The 18937-nt window shown below is 40.4% G+C and overlaps 1 protein-coding gene across 7 annotated transcripts in view; it reads left to right on the forward strand.

The window, feature by feature from the left end:
• AHI1 (Abelson helper integration site 1) overlaps window positions 1-18937 on the forward strand; it is a 203081-nt gene that overhangs the window by 156408 nt on the left and 27736 nt on the right. For all 7 annotated transcript variants that reach the window (XR_008298323.1, XR_003419329.2, XM_027056817.2 and 4 more), the window contains one exon: window positions 2024-2124. Coding sequence is in view for 5 of the 7 variants with exons in the window: in XM_027056817.2 (XP_026912618.2) it covers window positions 2024-2124 (101 nt within the window). In the remaining 2 variants the exon portion in view is untranslated. The remainder of the gene's footprint in view (window positions 1-2023; window positions 2125-18937) is intronic.

Genomic DNA, 18937 nt, shown 5'->3' on the forward strand with positions numbered 1-18937 from the left:
CGAGGTATTATAATCCACTGTTTCTTCTAGACAAAGTGGAAACATTCAAACTATTTTTTTTTTACTTGACAGTATAAAAAGATGATGTATTTATTTCCAGGCAGGATGGTATTAGATGTTTTAACTTTAGAGTAGTTATTTTGTTTAGAACAGTTAGTTTGTAGAAATAACCTCTTAGGCTTATGAATCTTGAGAGGCTATAGGTATGTGATCTACAGTGGGTTAAAAATCCATTAAAATTGGTTTCTGTTCCATAATAACCAAAGTGAGACTTCTGAAGCATACTGCAGTGGTGGTTGATGGCTGCATGCAGAAATTAATTCCATGTTCCAAGGAGTGACCATCCTTCGACTGCCATAATTCCTTATTGTATCCCAGGGTAATTGGTATTTGCTTTTGGCCTCAGTCACTGCTTCTTGAAAAAGCCTTTTATCCGGAACACACAAAAAATTCTCAGAAAACCCGAGAATATAATGATTGAATTCTCACTTCATCAGGAGTTATCTTCTTTTCCCCTTTATCCTACTTTATACCTGAATTTAACAAAAACGCACCTGCTCAGTTTTAACACTAGAGAATAAAGACCATCAGCGGCATATCCCACTCTAAAAATAGTAGGAGAAATTGTCCTTTATCTTCATCTGAAGCCCAGTATGCAAAGCAAATGCTCTAAGGGAGTGTATATATGTGAACAGACTCTGTGCCAACCGTTCAGTTGAAAGCCATGTCCTCTAGGAGAACACAATAGAAGTACCCCATTATTATAAAGAACTTACTCCTTTTGTATCTTAAGCCACTGGAAGGAAAAACATGAACAGCTTCACTTAATGACATCTAACATCCTTTCCAATGAGAGATAAAGAAGCCTAATAATAAAATCAACCCATACACAAAGCCAATTAATATATCTTATAATTTAAGGATTTCAATCAGGTATATTTTACCAATGTCTCTCAATTCAGAGTTGCCCAGGATTTTCATTTAACTGAAACACGTTTTCTGTTTAGTCCTTTAAAATTCCCACATTGATCCTGAGAAACTTAACAGAAGACCATGGGGGAGGGGAAGGAAAAAAAAAGAGAGAGGGAGGGAGCTAAACCATAAGAGACTCTTAAAAACTGAGAACAAACTGAGGGTTGATGGGGGATGGGAGGGAGGGGAGGGTGGGTGATAGGTATTGAAGAGGGCACCTGTTGGGATGAGCACTGGGTATTGTATAGAAAACAATTTGACAATAAATTTCATAATAAATAAATAATTAATTAAAAATAATAATAAATAATAAAATTCCCACATAAGCTTTTCAGAGTCAACACTGTATGTAAATAGATTATATAAATTATAATCTTAGACTATCAGAACCTTAGACTCAGACTGTGAACAGATTCAATATTGTTATAGCCCTAGCCCCATGCTCATTTATTTCATACCATCTTCCCAAATTATTCTTTCTCCTTACCTCCGCCTGCAAAATCCTACCTATTCTTCAGAGTCTGACCTACCTACCACTTCTTGCGTTGAGCATTTGCCATCCACATCAGAACTTGTCTTTATTGTCTCTCTTTTGAATAATGATATATTCTGTTTTATGTTACAATTGTGAACACGTCTGTCCCTGACCAGATTGTAGGCTCCTTGAGAGCAAAGGCTGTCTTTTGATCCTCTTCCAACTCTTCTACCAGTACCTAGCGGGTAACCTTGCCTGTAGCAGATTCCTGGTAAATGTGAGTTGAGAGAAAATGAGATAAGCATCTGCATGACCACATAAGAAGTGAAAATGACACCTTCTATGTTTTTCAAATCCTGCTGATCAAAACTTTCCAATCATAAATTATGTTCTTTTGATAACTACTGTGTGCAACTATAAATTGACTATAATATTAAATGCCAGGTAGCTTATTGTTACACCAAGGAAGTGACTATCAATACCTTTAGTTTCATATCTGCCCCCCCCCCACTGTTTCCCCCACCCCTGGCATCAGTGCTCCTCAATTTGTGACGTGAATTCCTCATTCAATTCCAGCACTGTATCAAGAGCTGCCTCCAGAGATAAAGGAGCGATCCCCTCCTTTAACCACAAAGGAGAAGACCAAACTGGAAAAACCTTCTTCAGCTCTTCAAAAGGTAAATGTTTTCAAGAATATGGATTGCATATGAACTGTAGTTTTTGCTCTCTGGATAAAATACAACTTTATTTTTCATGCTTCTATACTTCATTGCTTTCATTATGGTTTCTTTTAATATTGGCACCTACGTTATTGAAATATATAAGGCAAATATTATTATCATTATTATCATAATATTAGTAGCCATAATAGCCATTTTCCAGATAAGGAAACTGAGGAGGCTCAGAGGGATGAAAATAGACCCCAGGTCACAGCCCAGGTGGTGGGGCAAGGACCCCAAGTGGAACCTGTGACTTTAAGTGTGATGCTGTTTCTGTGTTGATGCTGTGCTGACCCTGTCACCCACCCGCCTGAGGGTACACAGTTAGGCTAGAGGTCTTAGAGCCCACAGAATAAACATGTTCTATTTTCCTGGAGCATTCCTTTGACTTGCTAGGAATTCAGAATGTTTTAAGCTAAAAAGAAAATGGATAGGGGCGCCTGGGTGGCTCAGTCGGTTGAGCGACCGACTTCGGCTCAGGTCATGATCTCACGGTTTGTGAGTTCGAGCCCCGCGTCGGGCTCTGTGCTGACAGCTCAGAGCCTGGAACCCGCTTCGGATTCTGTGTCTCCCTCTCTCTCTGTCCCTCCCCTGCTCATGCTCTGACTCTGTCTCAGAAATAAATAAATATAAAAAAAAAATTAAAAAATTTTAAAAAAGAAAAATAAAAGAAAATGGATATATTAGAAAAATGTCATGTTTTTTAGTCTGTGCCATCTGATCCCCCGGGGATATCAGTCTGTTCTTTTGATGTTAGTAGTACTTCGATAGAAAAGTTTAACAAGCAGTGTACCGTCATATATATTACTTATTAAACCTAAAACCTTACTTCTTGACTCCTTAAACTGACATATATATTTTTTGTACAAATACCATGTCATGATATGGTTGTTTTTTTTTTTTCCTGATAGAGTTTTTTGACAGTTGAACCTGTCCATGTGTCATTTAGTCATTCAGCCTGTGTTTATTGAGTGCTTATTTCCATGCTGGGCGTTCTATTCGTCCTCACAGAAACAGGATTGAGTAGGCAAAGCATATGCCCGTCAGGAGCCTGCAGGCTGGTGGGTGAGACACCAGCGGACTAGGGCAATTCCAGCGGACAGTGGTGGGAACTATCATGAAGCTGTGTGCACAGTGCCTTGGGAACACACAGGAAGAAACCCTCTGAATGTGCCCTGGGAGTCCAGGAAGAGTTCTCAGACAGGATCATTCTTGAGCTGAGGCTTATACGATGAAAAAGTATATGCTAGCTAGATGATCTTAGAAAAAACATCTAGCAGAGGGAACAACTTGAGAAAACTGTGGTATGGTATGGTTATGTTTGAGGAACATGGGGTCTAATGGGGAGAAGGAGAGGAGAAATGCAAGAGCCAGGCCACGGAGAGCTTATTGTGCTCTGTTAAGATGCTTACGTTGTAAATGCATCAGACAGAGGGGATCCCCTTAGAGGAGGTAATCCAGGGAGTGACATGGACAGATTTGTCTGTTAAAAATACATTCTAGTGGCAACACAGTGGTTGGATCAGAGGTACCTAAGACCTGGGTCAGGGAAATTCATTAGGAAACCACTGAAATAAAATATAAAAGCCTGAACTAGTGGGGAAACAAGGGAGGATGTAAGGTATCATTGATAGGATTTTTTGATTGATTGAATATGATTAGGGAAGTTGGAAATCTAGGATTGTGCTAAGGCCCTGGCTTATTATACAACTGATTGGAGGGGTAGTACCATGGAAATAATAAAAGAATGAGGAATAGTTGGGGGCATAGAGACTGACAGTGGTAACGAGGAGCCTGTGATGAGTTCAGTTTTAGAGATCTTGATTTGTTAGTGGTGTCTGTAGTGCTCCCAGGTGAAAATAGTCCCTAGGAAGTGAGACATGCAGGATTGGAATTTGAAAGAAGGTAGGGCTTCAGATCACGTGGGGAGGAGTTAGTGTATGCATTGTATTCTATCAGAAGAGTTGAAGCTTGTAATGAAGGAGAAAGCCCTGGGGCGGGGGGGGGGGGATGTTGTAGAGTTTTGAGAGAAAAGCCAGGGACAGAATCCCAAATGAACACTGGTATTTAAGGGAGAATCTGAGAAAGAGGAGACATTAAGAAAGAATAATCGAGTGGAAGGAAGGAACCAGAAAAAAAGAAGTGCCCTGGAAACCAGGAGAGAAGAAAGGTTCAAGGAGGGTATGGTCAGCAATGTCAGAAACAGCCAGTCAGTTCGGCAGTGGAAGCATTTGGTAATCAGGAAGCCCTGGCACCTGTGCAGAAGTATCAGTGATTGACAACTAGTATGGCCAGGATTGAAGAGTAGAATGGGGCCTCGGCGAGGGAACTCGTAGAGGTCATTCCCAGAGCTTCACCTGAAAGGAAAAAAAAATTCCCACTGTGTCTGGAGGGCGACACACTTCCACGAGTGACTGTGTAAATACTGGAGTGACGTGTCAAACTCTATGCTAAGGAGACAAAAGCAATGGGCAGGTTTAGGTTGCAAATAGATAAAGAAAGCACACATAGATCTTGGAGGAAGCAGGAGGTTTTTATCAGAAAGACAGGTTGATAGATTAGCCTTGGCTTAGAGCAGTGGTTCTCAACCTAGGGTGATTTGGCCTCCCGGGAGGCATGTGGCAGGCGTTTGGTCTGGAAATATTTTTACAAATACATGCATAGAGGGGGATACTGTTGTCATAGATACTGCTAAACATCTAGAATGTACAGGACAACTCCCCCACCACCAAAGGATCATCTGGCCAAAAATGTCAGCAAGGCTGAACTTAGAGCAGTGCCCCTCTGAGACAGGTAAATGTCAGTGAAGATACAAATAAGTTGGTAGGGTGGAACTCTAGAAATTAAGGTTGGCATTATGTTCTCCACCACAGAAAAGAGGTCCACTTCAAAAGTGAGGGCCAAAGGAGTTAGGAAGAATAGTGACCCTTAGAATGCCTGTAAAGAGAGCAGGCACAAGAGTTCATCTGAGACATCTAGAGAGGTTCCTGAGTGGTGCTGAGAGCTGTTTGTGTCCTCTGAAAATGTAGGTGGCCTAATTCTGTGTAGTTGGATTTTTTCCTTCAGTTGTGTTCAGCATGCGGGCCATAGCAGTGGAGAAGGCATATTTGGTTCGATACGTAACCAGGGCAGTTGTGATAAAGCACGAGAGGATAAGAGACTTGATAGTGTTGTTAAGAGAGTCACCAGAGTGACAGACACACCATGGGGGATCTGCCAGATTGAAAAGGATGTGGAATCAGGAGAAGACTGGCCCACTTAGAAAGCAGGGTTCTCTGCAAGGTTGCACTAAGCCATGCCTGCCCACGTGGAGGCAGAGTGTCAGACCCTAAAGGAGGTGACAAGCTGGGGACGCCTGGCTGGCTCATTTGGTGGAGGATGCCACTCTTGACTTGGGTTTATGAGTTTGAGCCCCACATTGGGTATAGAGATTACTTAAAAATAAAGTCTTTAAGGGGCACCTGGATGGCTCAGTCAGTTAAGCATCCAACTTTGGCTCAGGTCATGATCTCGCAGTCCGCGAGTTCGAGCCCCACGTCAGGCTCTGTGCTGACAGCCTGGAGCCTGCTTCGGATACGGTGTCTCCCTCTCTCTCTGCTCCTCCGCAGCGTGCTCGCTCTCTCTCTCTCTCTCTCTCTCTCTCCTCTCTCTCTCAAAAATAAACATTAAAAATATATAATAATAAAATAAAATAAAATCTTAAAAAAAAAAAAAGTTGGGACTATGCCCTGTAAGCCCACAGACTCTTTTGCTCACTTAATATTTCAGATGTCAGGCAACTGAGGTTATAATAAATTCACAGAGCACGTATAAGAGCTGAAGTGAATAGAAGGACACATTGTAAAAATTGAGTTGGTCAAGGAACTGGACCCAGAGTGGTGAATAGGTTGTTCTCTTGGACTTTAAAATTCTATAATGGTTACAAGAGTTGGGATAAAGGGGACACTGGTGACCCAAGAGCTGATGTCCTTGATTCTTACATTAGAACAGATGTTTCACTCTTGGCTTCACATTGAAATCACCTAAGAAATTAAAAAATATATATATATCGATACCTGTCCCCACACCCAGAATGTGATTTAATTGCTCTGGAATGGGATATCAGCATGGGTAGATTTCAGAAGCTTTCCAGATTATTTAGATGTGCAGCCAACATTGAGAACCATTGTGTTAGAGTAACCACAAGGTCTGAGGCAACAACTACAAAGACAAATAGGGAGTGGTGTAGTCAGGTGTCAAGGCATCCAAGGAAGAGTGTTTTAAAGGTATAAGCCTTTGGGGCGCATGGCTGCCTCAGTTGGTAAAGCATGAAACTCTTACCCTGTGAGTTCGAGCCCCAAATTGAATGTAGAGATTACTTTAAAAAAGAAGTATTGGGGCGCCTGGGTGGCTCATTCGGTTGAGCGACCGACTTCGGCTCGGGTCACGATCTCATGGTTTATGAGTTCGAGCCCCACGTCGGGCTCTTTGCTGACAGCTCGGAGCCTGGAGCCTGCTTCCGATTCTGTGTCTCCCTCTCTCTCTGACCCTCCCCCGTTCATGCTCTGTCTCAAAAACAAATGAAAGTTAAAAAAAAATTTTTAAAAAGTATTAATAGCCTAAAATTAACAACAGAGAGTTAAGAGGGGGCATGTGTTAACTCCAGGCACCTGGGATTCATGGTTGGGTTATATAAGAATGAACAGCCTGTGCTACAAAGAACTGAAAAAAAAATGTTTCTAGGTAAAGTACCAGTTTCAAATACAGCAAGGACATATGACAGTGGTCACCTGTGACAGTATGGGGACAACAGGGGATACAGTTCAAAGGGTTGGTAAGGTATTTGAGCAAATGCTACATGTGTAATATTATCCATTGTTTGTAAATGAGCACCAGGGTTAAGAATTTAGGAAGATACTAATGTGCATTTACAACCTAAAGACATTTAATGCAAAAAAGCATTTATAACATCAGCACAGGGAGTCATTGTAATAGCTCACAATATTCGTAGTCTGTCAAGAACTGTTAGAGATGCTATGAAACGCATAACCTTTACTTCTAGTGACTTCCTGGTATCCCTGACTCCACATCATGCTGACCTTTGAAATTGGGGTTACTCAACCCCCACGTCTGTGTGCAGTAGCCTTGAACTAATTCTGCTCTTACTGGCTGCCTGGGATGTTGGTATTGCCCTTACCTCTCCCTGATGCACCTGTGTTCCTATGGCTACAGACCTCTTAACCTGCTTCTCAGAGTCCCCAGTTCTCACCTCTGCCCCTACTTCTCCACTTAGAATAACTTACTTCATCAAAAAATATTGTGTGCTTTTTCCTTTCACAGACTGATGTCCATGATTCATGTATACCTTTATATTTATAATTCAGCAGAGTAATTCTTCAGATATCCGTCTTGACCCTTGAGGTCTGCCTCAGGCTAATCCCACTACTGCCCAAATGCTAGTTCTAACAGACCTCAAGGACCTTGCAGACATGCAAAGTAAAACATTTAAAAACATAAAAATAGGTAAAGCAAGGACTTCCAGAGGATAAGACTCCATGCGGGCAAGAGAGTAGAAGAGTCTTCATGTTGAGAGGGAACTCAAATGGCCTTTAACATTTAAGATGCATAGATTTCTTTGGTTGAAGAACATGATTTTATCTGCTCAGACTGGATTCTTGTGTTAGAATAGAGTCCTACATGTTTTTTCTCCTAGGAATATAACAGGTGTATAGGTAGATAGTGTTTTACTTTCCCTCTCTGAGAAAGTATCAGGAATGATATACGCTTATGTAAAAAGAAGAAACAGTAATGTTGTCCCAGGTAATCAAAATGCTTTGGGTACACTTTGAGTCATGATGCAGACAGCCAGCCCTTGAGAAATGTGTAACCAGCCTTCCTTAGCACCTGGCATAGTTGCCTTTCTTCAGTTGAGTCCTTTATCAGAATATATATGGTTTGATTTTATCAAGATCCTGCCACAAATTCTATCAGATGTTTAATTTCATGTGCAAGTTTTATATTTATTGTCATATAGAAGATATGTTTAAAAAGAAGAACATGAAAAGTAGTTCTGATAAGTGCTTAGAATTGTGGAGGGGAGGGTCCTAAGTTCATAGAATTACAGAATTGATGACATGGAAGGAACCTTAGAGATCATCCACGGTGATTCTAGTCAATTCTTTCATTTTACAGATAAGGAAATCAAGATCCAGAAAGGTTGTAAGAGTTTTGTTCAGAATGACTCCTAATTAGGAGCTCGGACTTCATGTTCTCAGGCTAGTGCCCCTTTGTCCCCACCACCTAGTCAACAGCACAGACAGCTGTTACCTGCACAGCTAACCACGTTTCGTGTCACATTGGTGTTTACATTCTTGTTTTATGTTTGCTTCATGGGGCCCATCTCTATGTGGAAGTTTTTAGAATTGTATTCTCTGTACTTTTTAAGGAAAAAAGGAAACCACCTCAGTAGTTTTCTTTCTTCTTGAACTTATCTCTATTCAAACTATGGAATAAGAAGTAAAATTATACCTTTTAATAGCTTGGCAGCTGCTGAATCCTGTAAGTCCTTCCAAGTGGAGCACACCTGTTCTGTTGCTGAAAGCCCCGGGTACATTCCAGCATTTCATCTGGTTCACTGCAGTGTCAGTGGGTGATGGCAGCATTTGGCTCTCCCAGGGCAGGAGGCGGGCACAGGGCTTGAGGTGGTGACTCTCCATGATAGGCCAGAGAGTCCCAGACAGATCAGCCATTACCTATACCACAGGAGAGCGAGAGGAGGAGAATGTTTTCCTCAGGCTCACTCCAGAACATTTTTATCGGGATGTGCTGTGAATGTGCATCTAACAGAAGGAAGAATATTGGTGCTATCAGGGAGGAAAAAACTGAGAAGCTTGGGGAAAAAAATAGTGCTGACAACCTTGGTTTATTTATGTTTGTATTTTAGACCTTATTGTTTTCTTAGGCTCTCTATTTTTACTAGCCTAATTATTAACCTATGTCATCCATTTATTTGGGGAGAAAAGTTGCTGTTAAAATTCCTGTTTTAAAATTTTTTTAATAACTTTAAGTTGTCTGACTGTAAAAGTAGTATATGCTCATAGTTTTAAAAATTTAACCAATAAAGAATAGTGTAAATGAAAAATAAAACCCCTCTGTCTGGCTAATATTTGTGTTCATTCCAACAGTTTCCTCCATATCCTGTTAAAAATGTTGTCTGCACATATGAGCATGCATATCTTTATTCATGTCTGTTCTTCTTTTCAATGAAACTAGGATCACACTTAATATTCTGATTTTTTTCCCCATCAGTATATCCTGGACATCTTTCCTTATTAGCACAGATACTTCTGATTCTTTTTTAAGTTTCAAGGTACTGAAATGCCCAGTTTTCTTTTTTTTTTAATTCCTAAAATGCCCCCTTTTTTTAGATTTCAGAAAATGCTTATTTGTTTGCTAAGAATGAAACCCAAAGCAGAGAAGCATCTTCTACTTTATGAATGTTTCAACATTGATACAACCAAGTATGTTTTTGTGCAAATTCCAGGTGTATAGTAATAATTATGTATAGGAATGTCAGATTATTTTTGTGAGTATAAAGAAATTACTGTGATGTTTTTGTCTTTCTCTAAAAACTCATTAAAAGAATAATATTTATTAGTTTCGCTATTTCAAGGTAATTCTAAAAATATCCATTATAGCTCAGCTTCTCCCATGAGGAGAAGAGTGTTTTAATTCTGTTCAGTATTTTACTGACCATCTAGAATTAGTGAGAGTAGGCTGGGCTTATTCAAAAGTGCTGACCCCTAAACCAAAGTGCATGATACTCCAGTTTTATTCAGGAACAGCTCTCTTCTTGTCTAATCCAAAGCAAAACAGAAAACCCAGAAGCATCAGGTAACTCCATAGTAGTACGTCTTCCAGCCAAGCATACAATGCACACAAAATCTTAAATTGATAATTCTGTCAAACTCTTAGAAAAACAGTAGGCAGTATATTAGCTGCCTTCAGTGTACATGTGTCTGTCTTCATCTACGGAATCTCTAATTTTCATTTACCCTCTTCATCCCAAAAGAAGACAGTTCATTAAGCCAGAATTAACTGGGCTATATGTCACTATTTTCAAAAATCACTTCCTATAGAAAACAAAACCTTCCATTTACTGGTCCTTGTACCAGGAGTGCATCTGAATTATTTTTAACCACAGAAGTAATAATGATTTTATTATGTTTAATCCAACAACATGTTTATAATAGGCACTGGTTACTTTTGGTATGTTGAAGCAGATTTTTCAGATATCCAGAAGTTAATTAATGTATGCTAAATCATTGAAAATACAATCATAATATTGCCTCCTTCCTGTTGCTAAAGAATAGTATCAATTTATGTCTTTTTTTAACTTTAGTAATTTGGTTTATCAAACAAAATACAGTTGATTTGTCTCTAATTTGTTATTTTAAGTAGATAGAAAATTAATTTGTGTTTGGATCTGTTTTAAAATTTCAGGAATGTTTAGTTTTCTTCCTTCATCTGAAGAGCATGAAATCAGAATCTTAACTTACAAGTAAATCTAAAACCAAAGTACTTATCTGTGTCCTGTGAAGAATCTCAGTGCAGACGATACGGATGTGTATTTTTCCTTATAATTTGTTTCAATACCTTATAACTATTTTGAGAAAAATATTAACTTCAAAAACCATTGTCTACAACTGAAGATTTTCTATTAGCCTAGAGAGAGAACATGTTCTGCAAAGAAAGTAAGTGGACCCTGATGATGTGACAGCAAAGGGAGTATGAGTCACCTCACGCCCACAGACTCTGCTTTCAAAAGTAATGTTCCTAAATGTTCTACACGGAGAAACTCTAAAAGCCTCCAAAATCTCTCTTACCCTGAAAGGAAACCGTATGGTCTTGACCTTCTTAAAGGTCTGGTGACCAGTTTCTCTACTCATTCTCCTTTTTACACCTTTGCCTCAGCCAGCGTGTTTGACACGTGTACCTCGGCTGCTGCCTTGTCTCTTCCCCTCAGCAGCTGTGTTGCTTGCTTTTGGGGCAGAGTCCCCCTGTGTGTTTCCAGGAGTCTCTTAACCCCGGCAGAGTGAAACACCGCTGACAGCCTGTCTTCTCAGCTTATCTAGCCTGGGTCCGGGACCTCCATCATTGCCAGCGGTTCCAAAATTAAAGGGGCTGTGAGAGAATCCCCCTGTAGCCTCCACCCCAAAACTTAGTTTGGGGAATGTGTCATATCCTTGATGTCTTCTTAACTCCCATTATTTAAAATTTACACAAAATTACATAAGGGCAAGTTTGTTTTCCAGTTTAGCAACCCACTGATGATTCACCTGATTTGAGTCTCTGAGTCCATCCTCTATCACGTTTCGGTTTCTTATGTAGAGCTTCCATTGAAAACCCAGTTTAGAGAATAATATAAATTCAGTAAAGATTTCATAATTGTTCCAAGAAGCCATTGGTAAGAATTTGTAGGACATTCCCTCATGACTCTGAGAAGGCAGATGTAGCATTCAATCTTTGAATGGATGAGTATACATTAAAAATATAAAATAAGTGATGTACTCGGTCAAACCAATGTTTTGCTTGGCCCATTACTCACTCTTACTATGACAGGAAGCATTGTTTGATAGAATAATATGGTATTTCCTTTTGCTTTTCATGATGGTATCAGTAACATCCATCTAATAATCTGTCACCGATCTAAAATATGTAAGTTGTTGGGGTGCCTGGGTGGCTCAGTCAGTTAAGCATCAGAGTCTTGATTTCAGCTCAGGTTATGATCTCACAGTTTGTGAGTTCGATCCCCACGTCAGGCTCTGCACTGACAGTGTGGAGCCTGCTTGGGAATTCTCTCTGTGTCCATCTCTCTTTCTCTCTCTCTGTCTCTCTCTCTCTGTCTCTCTCTCTCTCTGCCCCTCCCCTCTCACTCTCTCAAAATAAATAAATAAATACTTATTTTAATAAAATTAATAAAATGTGTAAGATCTTGTTGGGAGAACTTGCCACCAGTCATTCCAGGTTGTAAATTGTCCTTTAGATACTGGCAGAATTGATTAATATCAGTCACCCTGTCTTCTGACTCAACAAGCATGTCCTTTTTTTCTGAAGTTCTCTGATACTCTGACTTTGCTGTCCTCTTGTGTTTTGTCAAGTACTCCATGGTTTCTCAAACTTGGCACTGGCATTTGGGGCCAGATAATTCTTTGTTTGAGGGAATGTGTATTGTAGGATGTTTAGTGGCATCCCTGGCCTCTGTCCACCCATTCACTAGATGCCATAAACACTAATCTCTCCAGTTGTGACAATCAAAAATGCCTCCCAGATATTGCCAAATTTCCGCTGAGACACAAAATTATCCCCTCCAGTTGAGAACTACTCTATTGTAATAAAAATATACATATATAATGTTGTGACATACATATGTGTGTTTTTCCTTCAATTACAATTCTTCTTATTGTAAGGTCCTGTTAAGGAAATTTTGCCTTCATTTTTCCATTTTTGGCAAGCTATACGCATATACGCTATATGGAGTTATGACTATCCTACTTACTTATAAATAATAGCTTCACATAAAGATGTATCCAACTATGGTGAGGCTCAACATGAAAAGTATATATAAAATGTCTCACTTAAATTTAGATAGCTCTTGACTACCATTTATTTCCTTTGCCTTAGAAATTAACTATATGCTCATGTTCTTGTTATTACGCAGCAGCCCCAATAATGCCATAATGATCTCTAATTTTAACACGGTTCTCCTTTAGTTGGCAGACAAAGGAAAGAAACTTTTTTTATTTAAAAGTCTCTTTTATCTGCACAAACCCTGCATATAATACAATACACTGAAACAGTTTTTCTTTTATCACCCTTTTACAGAACTTTTTTGTGCTTAATGAGCCTTGTTTGTTTGTTTGTTTGTGTTTTTACCCCTATTTATGCTTCCCCATTACCGTGGATGTGTTGAAGTAGCGACCTCAGTTACACACTTCTTTGTCTTACAAAGAACATAGAATGCTCGATAGACCTCCCAAAGTTTGACATCTCCTTTGTAAGAAAGTGTTCTCTGCCCAAGTGATGCCATCTTGGAGCGACTGACTAAAAGCAGTATCATTCCCAAGATTACAGTAGAAAACATGCCTAGGCCGAGATCATGAGGCTATCTATTGTCCTGTCCTGAAACTCACTGGCAGGTATAAATGTAAATTACATTTCATATTGAACTTCCCCATTTGAGCAATCTTGTAGTATGGTCATAATTTTTTATTTTTTTTAAGTTTTTATTTGTTTATTTTGAGAGAATGTGCATGTGTGCACGCGTGCACGCACAAGTCGGGGAGGGGCAGAGAGAGAATTCCAGACAGGCCCCGTGCTGTCAGTGTGGAGCCCAATACTGGGCTTGATCTCACAAACCATGAGATGGTGACCTGATCCAAAACCAAGAGCCAGGCGCTTAACCAGTTGAGCCATTCAGGCTTCCCTGGGTCACATTGTTTATCACAACTTTTGTAATTAACCACAAATGCCATGTATAATTATTTCATTTGTTATAGCTAATAAATTTTACATTATAAATATTGTTAAAACAAAAGCATGATTTGTGCTCGGGTATAATGGGTATAAACCTACTAAAATGATGTAAAGAGCAAAGTTAAAAGCAACATCACTGAACAATTTTGTTCAAACTAATATAGATACGTACGTATCCATATGCATATGTACACATACTGAAATGAAGAAGAATAAGGAATCATTCATTTCGACAGACTGGCCAGAACCTCCACTTGGTCAGAGAAGTCTTTTCCCCCCATAATCTCACGGCATATTGTTGGTCTCTTACTACATTTGTCACCTGCTACCTCAGTGCCAAATTATTTCTACATACGTTTTCCCTTACTAAATTATGAGTCACAGCCTCACTGTTTCTGTTTAATATTGTTTATCAGGAGGGCAATTGAAATTCTTGATGGGTAGGGTTGGTAAGAATAGAGATTCAAGCTGGAAGAAGGGAAGAAAACAAGGGAGGAGATCACATAATCCATGCTTATTGGTTACTAAGCTATATTCACTAAGCTTCAGACACCAAATCAAAAATTAGTCCTTAGCTCTCCTACCCCAACAAATTGCCAATTTGATTTATGCCAGATTAATAGTTATCAAAGTGCTAGGCCTCAGAATCACCTGGGGCACTTGTGTAAAAATCCTGGTGCCAGATCCTACCCTAAACATGCTAATCTTTGGGAGATACTCCTTTATATTTCTGAAAGCCTCCCTGGGAGACACAAGAGTTACGGAATTTTGCTAGCAAATGTTCTTCCAGCCTTATTGGAGGAATAACATATGTGCTTCGGATCCCTTGATCTCTGGATATATAAACTTCAAGTTGACCTGACGCATTATAGCAGCCTGTAAAGCATTACACATAGCTGTGTGAAACCAATGGGAATCAACTTCCCAGTTGTTCCTTTCAAAGCCCCTCATCTTAGTACTTTACATAGAGAATATTCTCAATAAATTATTATGATTTGACTGGGACAGAGCTCCCAAAAACTTCATAGATATGTCAGGAGTAAGAGAAGGTAGCAACAAAGAACAGTAAAATAGTAATTTTGTAGATACACAGAAGCCATACCAAAAAATATAGAGCAGATTCTCATTGTTCATAGTAGTTATGGTCTCTGAATTCACCACGAACACTGAATTGGTGAATGAATACTGAACCAGTGTTCCAGGGAAAATACCGGATTAGGTTCCTGTGAGCCTCTGGCCACCACATTTTCATCAGCCAACCAATACATAACCTAGTTTTATGTGCGTTTCTGTGTAAAGACACCTTATTTAATATATATATTGTTGATTCATTAAAATTGGACTCCTATCCAACAGTACTATAGCTTGTGCCTGAGCACAGATCATCTGACATATGTATTTCATCTAAGGCACATCAGCCTTCTTGCATTTAGTCATACTAGACAACATTTCAACATGCTGCTTAGGGATCATTTTAAACAGCAGAATCACCAAGCCAAACACAAAAATGTGGAAAACATAGCAGTAAATAGACCACAAAAAGGATGCTCGTTTACAGTATGAGAGCTGAAATAAGACAGAACATTTGAAACATGCCAAAGCTTTAGAAGTTTCTAGTGTTTCAGCCCCAAGTGGGATTGTGTGCATCAGGCAGCTCAAATTTTTCACCACCCTGCACGTGCACACGTATTCAAATGACTATAAAAGCACTGCCGGTATTGATCTGGGATTACAAGTGAACTGTAGTGAGGAGGTGAATTCGCAAATAGGCAGTCCATAAATAATGATCAGTTGTGTGTTGAAACTCTCCTAAAAGTACATAGTTGTTCCATAAAACCCATTAAGTCTTTATAATGAAGATGAAGAAGAAGGTCAGGCAAAGAAAGCTGGTTTAAAAGAAAAAAAAAAAAATACAACCTGCTACTTCTAGCATGACTCATGTGTCTGACTTTTTTCTTCTGTTTCTTTCTTCCTCTCTGGATGTAAATAAAAAGTCCAAATGTTCCTTGAAGGCAGGGGCTATGTTCAGAATTGAATCCCCAGCATGTAATACAAAGCAGGTATCCAGTGAATGTTTACTGAGTGATGGAAAGGTCAGACAGACAAATAGGAGCACCTGTGCTGAGATGTTTGTGAATCTTCCACGTCCGACCTGACCCCCGTCGGAGACCGCAGTGATGGTGCTCACACAGCAGATGTTCAGCAGTGGATAGAGGGCTGGGTGTGATGGACTTCATCAAACAGTTAGGTCTCCATGAGTCTCTCCAATTTCCTTCCTTAATCTCCCATCTCTAGCGAATAGTTCAGTCCCAGAGGAGGAGGGGGATGACCCAAATGATTGTTTAGTTTGCAGGAATTTAAAAAGAGAGAGAGAGGGTGGCCTTCTGATGTTTCCTGCCTCCCTGGTCACCTGCAGTCGTTTTTCATTCTCCCCAAATCAGGTTACTCTAGGCCAGCCAGAAATAAAGTCCTGGAAGGCGCAATTATTTAGCAGTTGAATGCCAGATACATACAGTACTTGGAGTGTGTGACTTAGCATTACTACTCTTACCGGTCCCTAGGTCTGGGGGTAAACTAACTGTTCATTTTAGCACTGCTGAGGAAAGTCACGTAATTGTCTTGCTTGTCTCTGCGTCATGGTTGTGATTCCCAGCCTCAGTGAGGCACATGGTCTCGATCATCTTTTTCATTCTTCCTGACTGACTCCCTGCCCTGTTCTGTCTGTGCTGGGTCACAGAGATGTTCACATCTCTCCAGCCCCATCCTCTTACTCCAAGCTGACTCTGAAGAGAAGTCCCCCAACATGAATTTTCTCTACTTCTCATCTCTACGGTCTCTGTACTTCTGTAATTTCACCTTCCCTCTCCAGCTGCTTTCAGATAAAAAAGGAAGCCCCCTTCTTTCTACAGCTGACGCCTCCACTGGTGGTTTTGGTCATTTCCCTTCCACGTTCTTCTAGCTCCTACTGCATCCGTGATCCCCATCCTTGCTCCACCACTCCTGTGGCATCTTATTATTTACTCATTTAACACATGCATATTGAATGCCTGCTGTTTTTCCAGGCACTGCAGTGGGATGTTGTCTGGATAGCATAATGGCAAATTAGACAAAAATTGCCCTTCCAGCTTTTATAGGAGTTATAGTCTAGGGGCACCTGGGTGGCTCAGTCGGTTAAGCATCTGACTTCAGCTCAGGTCATGATCTCAAGGTTCATGGGTGCAAACCCCACATCGGGCTCTATGCTGACAGCTCAGGGCCTGGAGCCTGCTTCTGATTCTGTGTCTCCCTCTCTCTGTCTCTGCCCCTCTCCTGTACATGCTCTGTCTCTCTCCCTCAAAAATAAATATTTTTAAAAATTTTTTTTAACGTTTATTTATTTTTGAGACAGAGCATGAATGGGGGAGGGGCAGAGAGAGAGGGAGACACAGAACCGGAAGCAGGCTCCAGGCTCTGAACTGTCAGCACAGAGCCTGACACGGGGCTCGAACTCACAGACCGTGAGATCGTGACCTGAGTTGAAGTCGGACACTTAACCGACTGAGTCACCCAGGCGCCCCTCAAAAATAAATATTAAAAAAAAATAAAAATAAAAAGAGGGCCAGGTAGGCGGGAGGATACATTTGAGGCACTGGCAACCACATGTGCAAAAGCCCTGAAGTGGCTAGAAATACTCAACAGAAAAATTTTAAAGCCAGCTAGCTGGTCACAGAGGGAAAGGACAAGGAATGAAACGCAGAGTAGAAGGAAGGACCAAACCCAGCAATTAACAGACCATGTAAAGAAATACTCCATACCCGCAATGTCCTGGGTCATTAACACTACTGTCTCTCTGCTGTTTCTCTCTTTCCTTTCAGCACTGAACTTACTACTCCTTTTTCATCTGGCTTCACCAGCCACTATATTTCAAGCCTTCTCTGAGATGTACACTGCTGCATCTTTTTTGTTGTTGTTTTTTATTTTTCTCTAACATATTTTTGTCTAGGTTATCACTTCTAGCCCCATAGTTTTGGATATCACTTTGGTATTCTCAAATGTACCAAACTCTACATCTGTAACCCTGGCTCCTATCCTGAATCCCCCAGGTATATTTCTAACTGCCTCCTAGAAGTTTTTATATAGATATCATTCTGGAATCTCTGGTCATGCCCATCATCTGCCCTCACCTTCAGGGCGTTCCCTCTTGAAAGAGCTGGCAGATGTCAGACATTTGGGAGTTTTGCTGCACAAGAGTTCAGTAGACTGCAATACAAAATGCAAGAAGAACAAGTAGAAATGGTTCCTGACTTAAGCTTCATGAGGTCAGGAAAAGCTTTCCAGAGGAATTGATTTCTAAATTGAGTTTCATGGAAGCAAGGCATTCCTGGCAGACTGAACAGATATATACTAAGGCCTGGTACACTTGGGCCACACAAGTATTTCATCAGGTCTAGAGGTTGGGATGCAAAGTTAAAAACAGAAAGAGCTGGGGCACCTAGGTGGCTCAGTTGGTCAAGTGTCCGACTTTGGCTCAGGTCATGATCTCGCAGTTCGTGGGTTTGAGCCCCCCACAGGGTTCTGTGCTGACAGTTCAGAGCTTGGTGCCTGCTTCAGATTCTGTGTCTCCCTCTTTCTCCCTCTGCCCTTGCCCCACTCATGCTCGCTTGCGCTGTCTCTCTCTCTCTCTCTGTCTCTCTGTCTCTCAAAAATAAACATCAAAAAAAACTTTTAAATATATTTTAAAAAAAGAGCTGAATCTGAACAAGGAGACAGGATTTAAGAAGGTCCCTATGGCATGTTAAGAAGCTGCATTTTAGGGATGCCCAGGTGGCTCAGTCCGTTAAGTGCCTGACTCTTGATTTTGGCTCAGGCCATGATCTCATGGTTCATGAGTTCGAGCCCCACATCGGGTTCTTACTGACAGTGTGTATCCTACTTGGGATTCTCTCTCTCTGCCTCTTTTTCTGCCCATCCCCCTGCTCATGCTGTCTCTTTCAAAATAAATAAATAAACTTAAAAAAAAAAAGGAAAAAAAGCTGCATCTTATCCTGGAGGTAGTAGGGAGTCACCAAAGGATTATCTAATTGTTTCAAAAGTGCATTCTAGAAGCTCTGAAAAAAATGGAAAAAAAGCAATACTGAAGGAACTATGACCAGGAGAAGCTGTTGCAATAATCCACGCCAAATACAATGAGAAACTAGGATTTGGTGAACTAAATCCATGTGAAGGTTAAGGAGAAACCTGGGTTTCTAGTTTGAACACCCCAGTGTATAAGAGTAGA

Source organism: Acinonyx jubatus, chromosome B2 (assembly GCF_027475565.1).
Source record: "Acinonyx jubatus isolate Ajub_Pintada_27869175 chromosome B2, VMU_Ajub_asm_v1.0, whole genome shotgun sequence".
Classification (NCBI taxonomy): domain Eukaryota; kingdom Metazoa; phylum Chordata; class Mammalia; order Carnivora; family Felidae; genus Acinonyx; species Acinonyx jubatus.